General features: G+C 36.4%; 1 protein-coding gene across 1 annotated transcript in view; it reads left to right on the forward strand.

Annotated features, from left to right (window-relative positions):
* Positions 1-15,985, forward strand: part of TMEM131 (transmembrane protein 131) — a 91,234-nt gene extending 75,249 nt beyond the window's left edge. The window contains 15 exon segments of the mRNA XM_032226196.1: positions 213-805; positions 4,928-5,103; positions 7,021-7,089; positions 7,091-7,146; positions 8,293-8,414; positions 8,559-8,664; positions 8,666-8,715; positions 10,329-10,346; positions 10,349-10,399; positions 10,402-10,486; positions 11,015-11,136; positions 11,218-11,314; positions 11,775-11,872; positions 13,188-13,351; positions 15,027-15,985. Coding sequence (XP_032082087.1) covers positions 213-805; positions 4,928-5,103; positions 7,021-7,089; positions 7,091-7,146; positions 8,293-8,414; positions 8,559-8,664; positions 8,666-8,715; positions 10,329-10,346; positions 10,349-10,399; positions 10,402-10,486; positions 11,015-11,136; positions 11,218-11,314; positions 11,775-11,872; positions 13,188-13,351; positions 15,027-15,317 — 2,098 coding nt within the window. The 3' untranslated portion in view covers positions 15,318-15,985.
* Positions 15,986-16,339: the final 354 nt, after the last annotated feature.

Genomic DNA, 16,339 nt, shown 5'->3' on the forward strand with positions numbered 1-16,339 from the left:
TAAAAGGTGGGATTAGCAGGTGATTATGGAATGGAAACATTTATATATTGAGCTTTTAGATCAAAATTAAGCATTAATTCCATGTATTTTTATTCCACTGTATTAAATTTAATACCTAGTCATTAAAGTCTCATGCATTTTAGTAAGTAGGTCGATCTCTATATTCTAAATATTTGCATTGTGAGATTTAAAGGCGGTTATTTTTATTTCAGCTTGAATCCCCTTGGATCAGAGTCAAATCACAGTTCTTCCAGAGGAATGTATGGACCAGGAAATTCCTCATCACGATCCAGTGCAGGAAGTCATAAGCAATGTAACTCATCAGTGAATCTACACAGCAATAGAAATTCAGTTGAAGTTGATAATATGAGATTTAAAAACAGTTCTAATATTGCGAACAGAACTTCTGTGCAGGCAGGTTCTGCACAGGCTATGAACAGAGCAGGTTCTGTCTGCTTGGATTCTAATGCTGCAACTCAGAATCATGCAGCAGGCAGGAAATCTAGAAGTACAAAACAAAATTTGCAATCAAACCAGCAGCATGCATCAGTTTTACTAGAGCAACATTTACCAGAGCTACCAGCGGTATCTCAGCAACAAGAACAGCAGAATGAAAATTCCTCACCACAAATGCAGCAGCCTGCACCTTCACATTCAGAATGTGCTAATAATACAAGGCATAGTTCAGAAGACTCTGATATTGCCACTCTCATGGAAACCATGGATAAAGACTTTGATCACCCAGAATCACCTTCTCCAGAGGTATTTACAGAACAACCACCCTCTCCAGTAGCAAAAACTAAAGGTAATAAATTCCTGATTAACTGTGCTTTTAAGTAGTATAAAGGAAGTATATAAAGTTAAAATGGGTTGTTGAAAGAAAATATTTCTAAACAAGACAAACCTGTAGCATACATTTCTTCTTTATGAGCCAAGCCATTGTAAGGTTTTACTGATCTGAATTAGCAACCCCTAATATACAGGTAATTCTTGACTTACGACCACAATTGAACCCAAAATTTATGTTGTTAAGCAAGACATTTATTAAGTGAGTTTTGCCCCATTTTTACGACCTTTCCTGCCACACTTAAGTGAATCACTGCAGTTGTGAAGTAGTAAAACGGTTAAGTGAATCAGACTTCCCCATTGACTTTGCTTCTCAGAAGGTCGCAAAAGGTGATCACATGACCCCCAGACCATCATATATATGAACCAGTTGCCAATCATCTGAATTTTGATCACATGACCATGGGGATGCTGCAACGGTGAAAATGACCATGTCACTTTTTTCAGTGCCATTGTAATTTCAAATGGTTGAAAATTGAGAACTACCCTATATCTCAGCTTATCAAGAGATTTGGTGATTTGGAGAAATATGCTAGATAATGGAGATGAACAGAAGAGGCAATAACTTACAATGATAGTGATACGTTTCCAAGCTTTAAAAATGTGAACATACACAAATGCTTTCTCCATGATTTTTGGATACACTACAGATCAAAGGTCCACACTGTACAAGGTTTTGAAACTACAGTATTACCATATTATCCATCAAAATACATTACCCGTAGATCTTTTTTTTTGTCTCAAAAGCTAGGGGGCATTTTTCCCCAGTCTGAGAAATCTAGTAGAATGGGTTTTCCATTATAATATTTTTTATCTGCATTTCCAGGGGAGGATGTAGGTATTCTAAAGAGAAAACAGTACACAAGATTATTTTTCTAAATCAGTCCATTTTCTCCTTTATATTTCTAACATTGGAAGATAAATGCTTCTGAACCTGGTCTTTATATCTTGATAGCTCTATAAACTGCATGCCATTAAAACCTATGCTGCCCTGACTTAACCCTGTCCTGCACTGCTCCACCCTGCATGTTTGCCATTAAAAGTTGGAATGTAATAAAGGAAACAAGTCATTCCAATTGGTCTGCTATTTAGCAGTTGCCTGAAAAGTTGTGGTCTTCTTCAGAGCAGTGTATTTATCTTAACTTGAGTTTTATCTTCAATTAAATGCATTCCCCTTCTTAGCTTAAGGGTTCTGAACAAAACTTAACTGGCAAACTCTTGTGGCTAGCACAATGTTGATGTTCTATTGGGTCTTCTTGGGACCTCTCTTCTGGAAATCTGCTTTAGGGACATTGATCCCTCCACCCAAAAATGGGCCCAGAGGTCTACAATTTATCCTTATCATTTTTTTCAGGTCCTAAAACTTTTAAAAACTGACTTGATCTACCAGCTGCCTTTGTGTCATTTTTCTTTCTAGCTACAATTCTCCTTAGCCCAGTGATGACTAACCTTTTTGTTGTTCCATGCCAAAGGCATGCGCATGCCCGAACCCATAATGCAATGTGCATGTGACACACACATACACTTGCTCCACCCCCTGCACATGCTACCATGACTCTTCCCATGCATGCATGTGAAACCCCCCACACCTCATTTTGGGTCTAGCAGGCCTCCCTGCAGCCTAAAAACAGGCCGCCGGTGTGATGTGGGGGGTATTTACTGATTTATGGCTCCATTCTTCAAAATCTTTTTAATATTTTCATTGTCATAATGTTTTGCATCATTTTGTAGGCCCCCGTTAATTAACCTAGTTTTGTAGGCTTGTGGAGTTATTGCCTAGAATCTTTAGTTCCCCCTAGTATCCAGTTTTTAAAATTATAAAATTACTTCTCTTTCTTGTCTTGCAAAAACAAAAACGGATCTATTTCCCCCAAGAAATGTTTGTTCTTTAGAATTAATTCCAAAATATTTTATAAAAGTTAATGTTTCAAATTTATCTGGACCCTTGCCCATTTAGAACTTTCTAAGATCAAAATTCTGTTTAGCTTTTATGTTCATTTCAAATTCTTTATTTTTTTTAGCAGATTATTAAAACATTCTTTTATACTGGGTTGTACAGTGGGTAGATTCACCTGGTGTTCATTCTAAAATTCTCTACTAGCTGAAAAGTAATAATAAGCAATTTCCAAAAGTGATTAGAAAGTGAAGTTAGCAAACTTAATATCCTTTAAAGGCTGCAATTGTGAACACGATGGCTGGTCCCTTCATCTCCAAGAAGTCAGATTCACGGGAGACCGCTGTCTTGCAGTCTTCTCAGAAGGAGTATCCTTCTAGAGCACATGTAGGCAACCTTTAATCCTCTCCTTATTGAAAGAGCTTCCAAGGGACCAGTGTACTTACCAGTTCTTTTTTCCCCATAGTCAGCAGCTCCACTTTCATAGACACATCTTCAGTTCACCATTCATCCCCTGAAAGCCTTCTTTCTTTGGTATTGTTACTTGGACTGATTTCTTGCAAATCTGTGTCATTATCCAGGCTTCCTGAAATAGCTTGATTAGACCCTTTACTGATTATTCCATGGTTGCTTACCATATTTTGATAGATCAGATCTGTCAGATCAAAGAACTTTCATCGGTTCTTCTCAACTCCTAACTTAGAAGCAGGCAAATGCTGATATAGCAAAATTGTTGTTTTTTAAAAAAAAATGCAGTTAACTGCACAAAGCTGCTTAGTAGGCAGCATGTTATATAGACCTTGACTTTTAAAAGTATTATCTAAAGAGTATCACAGAAATAATGAACAATTGTTATCTTATTCACAAAACAATGTGATAAAGTCCTTCATAAATAGAAAATCAACAGCAATTGGATTTGAGCAAATTTAGGCCACTATAAACAGCAAGTCTCTCTCTAACCTCCAATCTACAAAAAGGCAAGATAAACGATTTCATTTCTGCATAAAAGCTTTCACCGCAATAATTTAATTTTCCAACCACCATGGAAATAAGGTTCCCACTACAATCATTCTTTTGGCAGGCAAAGTGCTGAGTCTCATTCTTTATCATACACATATGTGTAATTGTAAAGATGTAAAAAAAATGAGAGACCAATGCTTCACATGCAGGCTTCATACTGGAACTTGATATGTATCAGCAGAGACCCAAAAAGGAATTACTGATTGAAACATAGGCAAAATTTATCTCTATCCCAGGTAATTCTTGTCAACAAGTTTGACTCATTGTGCGGGAGGGGGGGAGATATAGCCTCATACTTGACCTATTATGGACTCTCAGTATTCCCCCCCCCCCCATTGATAATACTAGGGTCTCAGGACCTTATAAATTTCAAGAAATATATCCTGGATTGAGACAAATAAAGATGTACAGGAATAGAGTAGAATTTCTTACCTGTATAACAGCCTGTGGAATAGGTCTTTTTTATTTACATTTATACAGAATTGTTTCTATCCCTCACAAAAGAGGTTGTTTTCTTAAGCTTAATGCTTTGAGTTTTGGAAGGGAGGTATAGCAACCTTCACTTCCAGAACCAAATCTTTTCCTGCAGGAAGGGCATCACTGAACAATTATCATATGTATGGTCATGGTCAGAAGTATTTGTGACCGCTTCTGACCACAACCAAATCAGGGTCCGACCAAAAAATTCACATTTTTTTCCACAGCTGATTTTCTCTTCTGCACCCTTTTTTTTTTGTACACACCATATTTCCAAAATTAGGTTCGGGCCACGACCAAATCGGGTTGCGACCAAAGTTATGGAACGAATTATGGTCATGACCAGAGGTTCTATTTTCTGCTAAATTATCTACTGTATCATGTATGGCATTCTGAATTAATATTATCATTTTTTAAACCATTTCAACCACCAAACTAAATTACTATGGAAGAGAAATTTTTTTCTATTAGTTATAATTCATTAGAAATGTAGAAAATATAGCAAAATACTGCTTTGTCATGACCATTATAAGAACAATCCAAAGCAGAAATTAGTTTATATCAGAATGTGTCATCTAGCTATGATTTTCTCTTTTACTATTTTAGTTTGATATCTGTTTAATGTTTTATAAATAATGTTGATTTATGACATTTAATCTTGAAACAATGTAACTACCTTTATCATCCTAGGGAAAGGAAAACAATTCCAGCGAAAATCGAAACCCCCAAAGAAACGTGAAGAAAAGGAACACAGGGGAAAGGGTAGGCAACAAGAGGATGAATTAAGAGATGCTCTAGCTGATGATGACAGTTCTTCACCCACAACAGAAACTTCAAACCCAGATACAGAAGCCGTTCTGAAAGAGGTACATAATTTTAATAGGAATAGCTTGGATAGCATTTTAAAAAACTAGAATCTTGTATATTCAATGCCTTCAGTAGATTTTTAAAAAATTATCAACATCACTGTGGTTTAAAGTTTTATATTAATCTATTTAAGAAATAAATAAGCAGATAACATTATTTGATATGGTGGTTCTCTTCCATCCATTGTTGCTGTATTTTATAGTGTTAAAATATGAGGCAATCTGAACCTTTAGCAAAGTTCCTTCCTGTGCCCTAATTCACAATTAATTCACAAAACCATCAGTTTGGAAGGAAAACTAGATTTACCTCTGCCAGAGTGGGATTAGGGCTAATTGACAATGCAGGCAATAATAAGTATCCAGAGTTTTAGAGAGATACAAAATGTTCTTTGGACAAACCATCCATAGCTATAAGGCATTAGCATTATAGAAAAGTGATTATTTACTTAAAATCTGTCTTTAAAGTTTAAAATAGCTTTTAGGAAGAGGTTTCAAATTCTAAATGCTAATTTTAGAATGAAAACCTAGATTATATGATTAAAAGGCTATTTCTGGAGGGTGGAATTATATTAATCCAACTTCTTAGATAAGAAGAGAATGAAGTCATGTAAGATGAATCTATAATGTTTAATAAGTATGTGGTCATTTTTGTGAGACAGCTTGAAGAAGAAAATTGATGTATAATAAAATTATTCTCTCCTTTAAAAAATCTGACATCCAATTAAATTTTCATTTGTTTTTGGTTTAGAACCCATATAACCATAGAAAAATTGGTGGTAGAAAAAGAGCTGCCATGTTTTCCTGAAAATAAGTCCTTCACCCCCCCAAAATAAGCCCTAACCTGCTTTTTTAAGCATGTGCCTAATATAAGCCCTACCTGAAAAATAAGCTCCAGTGAAGGGTGTGCATGGCCAGCACAGGAGGCAGCAAGTGCGCAGGCTGACAGTGTCCAACAGCAGCCACAGCACGAGTTGATTCCTGTTCAAGCATCAGGCAGAGGGAGGCATGCGATCTGGATGCGCCGTGGAAATGCTAAGAGTTGATGGCCGGAGCTGGCAGCCAGCCACAGGAGGTTTGTCTTTGCGTCTCTCAACTTGCCTGCAGCCTGCACAGTGCATTGTGATCACCTGCCTTCTGCCCCGCACTTCTGCCTCCTCTGCTACCAATGCCACCGTGTGAAGACAAGCCTCCTGATCTGGCCCACCGACTCTTGGCTTTCCTGCAGCCCACACAGTGTGGTCCGGATCACCTGCCTTCTCCAGCACCTCTGCCTGCCTGCTTCTTGGACAGAGAATCAACTCATCTTCGGGCTGCACAGCCCCAGAGTGCACTGACCAAGGGTCTAGCTGTCTGCAGTTGCTGCTGGATGCCATCAATCCCTGCATGCTTTCAGCCTCTTGTGCACATGCCAGGGTGTGGGGCACCTAGCCAGGCTGATCACCCTGAAATCATGTTTCTCTGAAAATAAGCCCTAGTGCTTATTTTGGAGCCCCCAAAAATATAAGACCGGTTTTGTTTTTTGGGGAAACATGGTAGTAGTCCATCAAGTCTGCCCTTTGAGTTTGTTTTTTGTTTCCTTTTTAATTAATTTATTATTTTAAAATATTTTTATATTTTCTTAATTTTCTTTTATTTTAATTTGTGCAGATGATAGACATTGTTTATCGCAAGCATGTTTAAACTCAGTACTAATGATTGACCCACTACCTCCACTGAAAGTGGTTCCAATCTTCCACTACCCTTTTTGTGAAATAGTACTTCTAACATTTCTTTTGAACTTTCTATCAGTCTGAGGTTATGCCCTCACCCCTCCCCGGTTTCTTGATTTTTGCCCAGTATTGAAAATACTGCTTTCTAGAACATTATTCACAACCTGAATATATTTAAAGGTTTCAATCATGCCGTTTCTACTTTCAGGAGCCAGAAAAACAAAAGGGAAAACAGTTAATACCAGAGAAACAAGAAACTGAAATACATGTAAAACAGGAAAAGCAAAAAATTATCAATGAGCAAGAAAGATGCTCCAACAGATTTAAAGCCAAGGTAACTACATACAATCATAGTATAATCCAAATAGTTTACATTCTCTACTAAGCATATGGAAATGATGCGGCCTTTGGTCTCAGTTGTTACATGATTTACAGAAATGAATCAGTGACTCTTGATGTGATGTCTTCTATGCTAAGGAGGCTCTGGAAATGTGAAACATGTTTCTAATATAAACAGAGAAAAGGAGAATTATAATTAATGGAGTATTTTGCCCAACATAAGTTTTTCTGCAAATAAAATGTAACCCAGACATTTTTCTGCTGTTACAACAATTAAATCTACCGTGTTTCTCAGAAAATAAGACCAAGTCTTATTTTCTTTTAGACTTGAAAATAAGCACTTGGGCTATTTTCCAAGGCGGTCTTACTTTTTTGAGGTGCAGCAGGCTAGAGCTGGATGCATCGTGGTCTCCATTCCGAATTTTCAGCATTCAGACTGGAGGCTTTTTGGCGAACGGGAGGAAAATGGGGAGGAGGATTTTCCTGCCTGCCATCAGTCTGTGTTGAGCTTGAGGAATGGGGGACAGGCAGCAAAAAAACCCCTCCCCTTATTTTCCTCCATTCACCAAAAAGCCTCCATTTTGAAAACTGAAGGTTCGGAATGGAGACTTTTTGGCAACTAGGAGGAAATTTGAGGGGGGGGGGAGATTTTCCTGCCTGCCATCCTTCCCTCAGTCTGTGCTGAGCTTGAGTAATGGATAACAGGCAGGAAAATTCCTTTCCCATCCCCTCCCCCTTTTCCTCTGTTTGCCAAAAAGCCTCCCACGAGCTTCCCAAAAAGAAGGAAAAAGCAAAGCAACTGCCCGCGTTGCTACTGGCTTTGGGGAAGTGGCCCAACAAGCAGAAGCACTGCACCCAGAAAGAGAAGGGCAAAAGTAGTATTTGCACTGCCCCAAGGGACCAGCGGGCTGCAGCCAGACAGTTGCTCCCCCGTGCCGACACTCATGCTGGCCACGCCCATCCCCCTTGGCTTATTTTCAGGGTAGGGATATTAGGACCAAAAAAATTAGGGTTGGGCTTATTATTGATGAAGATTAGAGAAGTTGATAATCTGTTCTGCATTTTAGGAATGTAAGATTTTTTTTCACCAGTCAGTCTACTACAAAGACTTTTTTTTTTTGTGCTTGTAATTTTGCTTTAGTTCCTTTGAGGCATCGTGTTCATCACTTGAAAGTAAACAGCACAAAAACTTTTCATCAAAGCTATCTGCTCCGCATACATGCACAAATGGACTCAAATCAAGAAACTTCCAGAAAATGAAAGGTATGACTAGTAAAATAAGGATTTTTAAAATAATTTGAAACGGACTTCAGTTCTCTTTTATTCTTTATTGATCTTACATATGAAGCTAAAGAAGTATTCTATCTTAGTAATTATAGCTTTTTTTAAATTATTATTTCTCTGTAGGTACAAGTCTGAAAATGATGGATAGCAGGCCATCATCATTAGCAAAGTTTTTCTCTAGTGGTTCTGGTCAAGAATTAGGCAATACCAGCAGTTCAGAAGGAGAAAAGATTCACCACACCAGAGTGGGATTCAGTACCAATTCACAAAGAAGGCAGCTGTAAGTATCCACCAAGTCATAGATATGCAAACATTTTGTACCAGAACAGCTTGTTTTAACTGGCCTATCCAAATTGAAAACATATGTGCTATATTACATTTTACCTGCATAAAAAAGGCTGTTTTGTTTCTGGTATAATGAAAATAGGGTTCTTCTCAATGGTTTGGATAGATTAAAAATTAGACCAAAAATAATTCTGTGGGTTTCTTTTAATATCCTGCAGGGGGGCCATCAGTGGTGATAGTTGAGGAGAGGGAAGGTTCTGGGAAGTTCAGAGGTTGGCTGGGTGAGCACACAGGCCATCTAGAAGAGGAGGAAGTATCTCCTCAGCCTTAACCTCCCTTGTAAAATCACTAAAGCATCCCTCTTGATTTTGTTTCATTCAAAGCACAGAACAGCCAAGTGTTTCAGGTTTTATTTCTGCGAGACAATCTATAAAAATTCAGCAAAATTTTCCAAAACACTGCATTTTGTGTCAGGTTTGGGGGAAAAAAGAATGTTTTCCATTTCATACACCTTTACCATGTGTCAGTTCAACTTTATGATGACACGGCCTAATTTTTTTTTTCAAATAAATTTGATTTTTTTTTTCAAAACAATAAAAGGAAAGGGATGTGAAACCTATCTATTCTGACGGTTGTCTACATACTGCTAAAATTGTCATTGTGCTTATCTGTTTGTATTCTCAAGTTAAACTCTGCATTATACTGCTATAGTTTTTTTAATCAAGGTGCCTAAAATCCACTAATTTAAAGAATGTACAAAAATCTGGAACTCATTACTTCAGTGTATTGAAATTTCCACAATACTTAGTCTAATTTTATTTGTAAGGTTGTGACCATTGCAGTATCTCCATGGTCAATGATTGTGATTTCCAATGCTTCCTGCAAGCTTCCTGCAAGGAAAGCCAATGGAGAAAGTGGCAGGAAGTTGGAAGTTGTTCCTACTCCCACTGCTTTTCTCTCTGAAACCATCATCCAAAGAGTCACAGGGTTCTCCAACACAAAAGTTACACTTACACAAGAAATACTATTTTTCAAACCTTCCTCTTTAGTAAATTCTTCTGCAGTGAGAGCTTGACAGAATTTCTGAAACTCATATATATCAGACTTTCGTTCTTTTTTTAGTGGAAGAAATTGGAATTTCTTTTGTACAGTTCAAGATCAACACTCATTTCAGTTTTTCACTGAATAGGGAAAATTGCTAAAATGTCCAAACTTTTAAAATACCACAGCACAATGACTTAGCACTTGATATCTCAATATTCATGTATTTTTCTTTAAAATGAATGTAAAAGGGTGTTCACACAGTCCTTTAGTAAGATACATTGGAACTAAGTTACATTGAAAGAGTTATTTTAAACTACCACCACCACCGCGAACTGTCCTGGGAAAAACTATTATAAAATAGAGGAGAGGTGGGTGAGAGTTTGAAACTGTTTTTGCAAATTAGATGTACTGGGCTTCACCACCCTCCCTAGTTTGTCTTGAATAGCATGCAACCTTAAGTAGCATATGGTATCTGAAGTAAAGAACATTCAGTTTGGTGCTCTACTAAATGTTTTTTAGGAAAATGAATATGAGGGACTTTTAACAATTGTGTTCTCATTCCAGCTTCTGACAACCTTTATAAGTGTCTCTGCAAACAATTAGTGCAGATGCTTTTCTGAAACAAAGACAGACCTCACAACATCTGCTTCTCCATCTCCACCACCTGCGTCATTGGCCTATGCCAAACGGAATAGTTATAGCAGCATTGTGAACAACTGCAAGTATGTTCAGATAAAAACTAAACACAGAGTTTAATACCCTTACTGTATCAAATGCATTTTATATATGCCTATTCTTTGTGGCTGAAAGTTCTGAAAACTTGTCTTCTCTTCCAAATGTATGAAGCAATTTATCAGAGATTCTCGTAAGATAACTGTTTCTATAGAACATTGAGATATATTTACATTGTAGCAATCAAATCAGATTTCTAAATAATTTGACAAGAGTTAGTAACAGTTAATTAAAAACAAATATGAAAGGAATGGATTTGGATGAGAATACCATATACTAGGAGTGCCAAAACTGCCTTTGTGTATGATATTGCACCTTACACCCATGTCACTTAGCAACAGAGTTCCCAGTCCCAATTCCTGTCAATATACAAGGACTTCCTGTACTTGTAATAGTTAGCTTTTATAAATCATATTAACACTTCACATTGTTTTGCTCTCTGCTCTGGATATAAATTGTCACCACAAATCCAATATTAGTACATTGTAAGGAATAATATGTTTTTTCACCTTTTGTAGAGACTCGAAAAGCAAACTGCTTAGTGGTGCCAAGCATAAGGTGACAAAGGCAGCTTCTCTTCCTGGCAGGAATGGAAATCCTACTTTTGCTGCTGTAGCTGCTGGTTATGATAAAAGCCCAGGTAACACAGAAACTTGGAAAAGCAATTTTTGTGGTAGCCTGCAATTCCAATATCATCTTATTTGCTAATTAAAACTTCCAGGTGGCAGTGGCCTAACAAAGTCTTCACCAATCAAAGCTGAGCCTTCTGGCTGTATGAGCATTTCACACACAGCTGTGGACAGCGATGGCTCTGACAGGTAATCTTTTTGAAACAGAAAAAAACTCTAAACCTATTAGGATATGATTTAGAAGTTTACATCTCTGTTTTTCTATGTTTAAAACTTGTCTTATTTAAATTTTCTGAACTTGAAGGACAAGACAATTAGCATAGTATTGCATGTCTACAGGTTTTTATTAGAACAGTGCAGTGGCTCAAAAATCCAACATAGAATTGAATGATAATGCCTTTCTGATATTTATGGGTAAACCAAAAGTGACTTAATTCTGCTATGTAATGATTTGTAAATTATCTATTTTTTAAAGTGCAGTTCTCATGGCATATATCAATAACTCAGAGCAAGATTTTTTCTACTAGTATTTTCACTAAATATGATTTTGATATGCTGAAATTGATAGTCCATATAATGTTTAATTGTATTTTGGGTTTATTGTATAGAAATGATTGTTCCTAACAAAAATGTCCCTCTTTTCTCTTAGTTCTGGTTTGTGGAGTCCTCTTAGCAATCCTAGCAGCCCAGATTTTACTCCTTTGAACTCTTTCTCAGCATTTGGAAACTCTTTTAATTTAACTGGAGGTAAGTTGGGTGAGTAGAACATAACTCAGAAAATAGGTCAGTAAGCTAGAAACCAGGAGACAGTGAGTTCTAGTGCTGCATGAAACCCAGCTGAGTCACTCTCTCAGCCCATCTCACCTAACAGAGGAGGAGTTGTGAGAAAAATAGGAGTAGGAAGGTGTATTAGGTTTGTTTTCTGCCTTGAATTATTTGTAAAAATAATAAAGGTGGAATAAAAACATCCAAAACGTATTAATATACTTATGCACTGCTTCAGACAGTAGTTAATGATTCTGACTAATATTACAAATATTAAATACTGATGTTTTCAAGTTTTGCATTTATATTCTAATGGAAGTATTAAGATTTTCCACTTATATTGTAGGGGGAGGGAGGTGGCTATTTCTGCTGGAAGGATAGAACAGAATATGCAGGTGTTTGCCTTTGTGTGTTCCTGTGTATGAGACAAATGTTAGTTAGGAAATAAGTTTATTTAATAATGATACATAGGTAGTCCTTTTACGACCAAAATTAGGAGTGGCAACTCAGTTGTTAAAAAAACAGTTGCTAAGTGAAGCCAGGACTGTCCTTATTGTCTCACTTCAGCTTTCCTTTGTTTTACAGACCTGTGAAGGTCATAATGCAAGTATTGATCACAAAGTTCCTTTTTCATCCCTTTCATAAGTATGAACAGTCACTAAATGAGGCAGTCACTAAGCAAGGAGTACTTGTATACATTTTATAACCAATCTATCTCTTAATAGTACCTTTTATTAGCCTGGCCCTTTCCTTATTATTAGCATGGTTTCTGAGGTGTATACGTACACACATGTGAGACCTGTACACATTTTATAGAGAAATTCTAGGATTATCTTTATTTAGACTTGGCATAGATTGGTAAGGTAAAAAGATAAGCATTCATAATATTTTTGTCTTAAGTTTATAAATAGTTTCGCATTTGTTTTTTGGTTTGGGGGGAATCATTTTAAATCCAGGATAATCTCCCTCTCTGCTAAGGTATTTAGCAAAATTAAAGTAATTAAGACATTTTTTAAAAAAACAATAAGTAAAGTATAAGTGGCAGCAAAAGACTGACTTATAAAACAATATAAAAAACAAAATTCTGGATGTTTATATTGAATTGCTCTATGGCTGCAAATAAATTATAGCAAAGTCTTCTCAAACAGTATTTGCAATACACTTGCAGCTAATATCTGATGAGATTTAACCTTGATGCTTCTATTTCAGGATGCCAATGTTTTGTTAATTTATTCAAAAGCAAGGCCTTGTATTTAAAATAGAAGTTATCTGCCTTACTTTTCTTGCCATCTCTTAGAGGTTTTCAGCAAACTTGGAGTGTCACAGTCTGTTTATGGTCAGGATGCTCAGCGAAACTGGAATGAGTTTAGCAATGTTCCCTCATCCATCTGGGATTCTCCAGCTACAGATTTTGTACCTTCCTGGCCCACAAGTTCGGGATCCCCAACTCACACAACTTCGGTAAGTATATGTTTCTCACACTACTGTCTTTAAGTGTCTTAAGATGATTTCTTCAATAACTTGGACTGCTGGGGACAAATTTATTTGACAATTCTGGGACATGGACTTAATTGTTCTATTTTCAATAATACTAAATTTTGACTGTAGAGTAATACCCAATACGTTCTTAGATAATAAAGGAATAACGTAACTGGACAATGGAAATCTGGGTCTAAGATTAATCCACCTAGATGTGTGCAATATGCACACATCTCCTGTTAATCTTTCAATTACAAGCCATGTCTTTCAAGTGCTATAAAGTGAAAATTGAATGTTCAAAATTAGATTCTTCAAAACTTCATTCAGTATATCAACAAATAAGACCTACTTATAATATTATGCATCCATATAGACTATCTTTCTTACCTTGCAACTCTGCTTCACAACACTTGGATAGTGGAATTGTTTTTCAAGAGAAACCTCAGATTTCTGCTGTTCTTTATATAAAATACTGGGCAAAGTAAAATTGGATTATTTCATTTATGTTTGCATTTATCTTGCATTTTTATATCCTGCCCAATTTGAACACTTGGATGGATTATAAAGGAGTAAAAAATAAAAAGACAACAATAAACCTTGTTCACCCAAGACAAACACTGCTTGCTGATATTCATCTTTCACTTTAGTAAAAAATGTAGTCTAGGTTTTCTTAGGTTATAGAGATTTATTTTCCACTCCACTGAAAAAGGGAAAAAACTGGATAAAATACAGATTCAGTGGAGTTTGCTCAAGAATTCACCTAAATATTTGAGAGCTTGAATCTGCTTATATGTAGATGTAGATATAAGTGATTCTAGTGGGCTTTACAGGTCATGTTTATTCAGACTCAGATGACAGTTTTGAAATTAAATAGCATGGGAAATCCTTGATACACTTCCAGAGAGGCAAGAGTCATTATGAGCAACAGGGGATTGGTGTGAAACCTGACCTAGTCTGAAGTGCTATGTAATTAGGTTTATTGAGCAGGATTAATTATTGTTGGCTACTGCCAACCCACATTGACCTATATCAATGAGAAATATCTTGATTATCAGTCTAGTGATACAGAAGTATTCCAGGGTATGAATCTGATCTGTGATGTCAGTTCTATGTCTTCTATGGAAAGTTGCATAACCAATAGCATATTTGAACTAAAAAGTATCTAGGTATACCTAGGTTTTTTTTAATAAAAAAAAGCCACCTTCATTTCTATTGTATACTGTAATATTTCTTATGGGAACTAGAGAAGAAATGCAAAAGCTATTAGCAAAACATGAATTAAGCTGTCAGGCATTCAGTAATGATGTCTGTCCTTTGAGACAGGCCAGGTCAGGAAATAGACTCCAGAAGAAATGCTGGAACTCCACTTTACTAATAGACAATAATAACTGGATTTTGAATGCCTGGCACCATTTTCCTTTCCAACTCTCAGACATAATTTGTGTTTTTCTAATAGCTTTTACATTTCTTCTCCAAGTCAATTCTGTGGTTCAAATTATTGAATAAACAGATAAGTCCTGCATCTTAACATTCAATATATTGACATCTTTAATCAACATCTGAAAAAAATAAGACATTTTAACCTGGTAGTTTTGATGATGTATATGATAAATATATTGTGTGTGTGTGTTTTGTGTTTTTTTTTTAAATAATGCAGTCTATCCTTGGCAACCCAAGTGGCCTGTGGTCTACGACTACCACTCCATTCAGCAGTTCCATTTGGTCAAGCAATTTGAACAATTCCCTTCCTTTCAACACTCCAGCTCACCATTTGCCAGGGATCGACCTTGGGAGTGAAAACACCCCACCCTCCCCTGTTTCTGCACCCACAGTAAACAATTCGGAAGAGTTGGGACAACCATATAATCCTTGGCTAATTTGGAGTCCTGCAATTGGGAGAAGAAGCTCGGATCCTTGGCCTAATGTGCATTACCCATCTGAAAATTGAAATTAAGAAAAATAAAGTGACTGTAATTATTCAGATGCGATCATGGTAAATTCTATAACATGCCTGAAACATAATTCACAAGCCATTTGTTCCTATTCCTTCTCTTTGTTCCTCCCAACAAAAACCATTAAAGTCTAATCATACATTCATCACTTGCTCCTCTTAAAGTCTGTCTCGCAATTATGGTAGTGTGAAATTGCTGATCTGATTGGCGAATCTTTATGTGCAGTCATCAACTGCACTAGGACTGTTGTTCTGGCTTTTTACCATCTACTATTTAAATTTTTAAACATTTGCTAAGTTTTAAAAAAAATACAGTGATTTTCATCTACCAAGCTAGATTTAATTTTTTCCAGTATTATGCCCCAAACCTAATTTTAAGGAGCATCTCGTGCTAAAAATGCAAAGTATTTTTTTAAAAAACAAAGCTTTGTTAAAAGACTCTATGAATGTAAAAACATTAGGAGAAAAAATGGCTGAATCTAAGAGCATTCTGTTCAAACTATACATTTTATGTGTCTGTTTGTACATTTGTAAACCTGAATGCATTTTAAGTTGAACTGAAATGTGCATAGCCAATACTTGTGGATGACACAAGATTCCTTGTGCTTTTTTACCAATACAACTTTGAGTTGTACTTGAAAAATAAATAATGCTTTTTTCATGTTTGTGTTATGTCTTCCTTGTGTACCTTTTGAAGTATGTTTAAATTTCAAGCATTTGGCACAGTTTTGGTTAAAATGTATGTAATAAATCATAGTTTAATCATCAAACAAGCTTTCCTTTAATCTAGAAGATTTTTTGTAGGACATCTTAAATAGGTTTGCTGCCTGAGCTGCTCTACCATAGTAAACTCTGATCATTCTAAAAGTTCACAGTGGAGGAAAACATTGTATAAAAATAACTGTGCCATGTAAACATTTTTTTAAATGGCAGCTACAAGTGAGCTGGCTGGCAGTTTTGTGACAGCTGCTGCAGCTGAGTCACCAAACAACATATCATCTGTCATACATCCACAGTGG

The sequence above is a fragment of the Thamnophis elegans genome, chromosome 11 (assembly GCF_009769535.1).
Source record: "Thamnophis elegans isolate rThaEle1 chromosome 11, rThaEle1.pri, whole genome shotgun sequence".
In the NCBI taxonomy this organism is placed as follows: domain Eukaryota; kingdom Metazoa; phylum Chordata; class Lepidosauria; order Squamata; family Colubridae; genus Thamnophis; species Thamnophis elegans.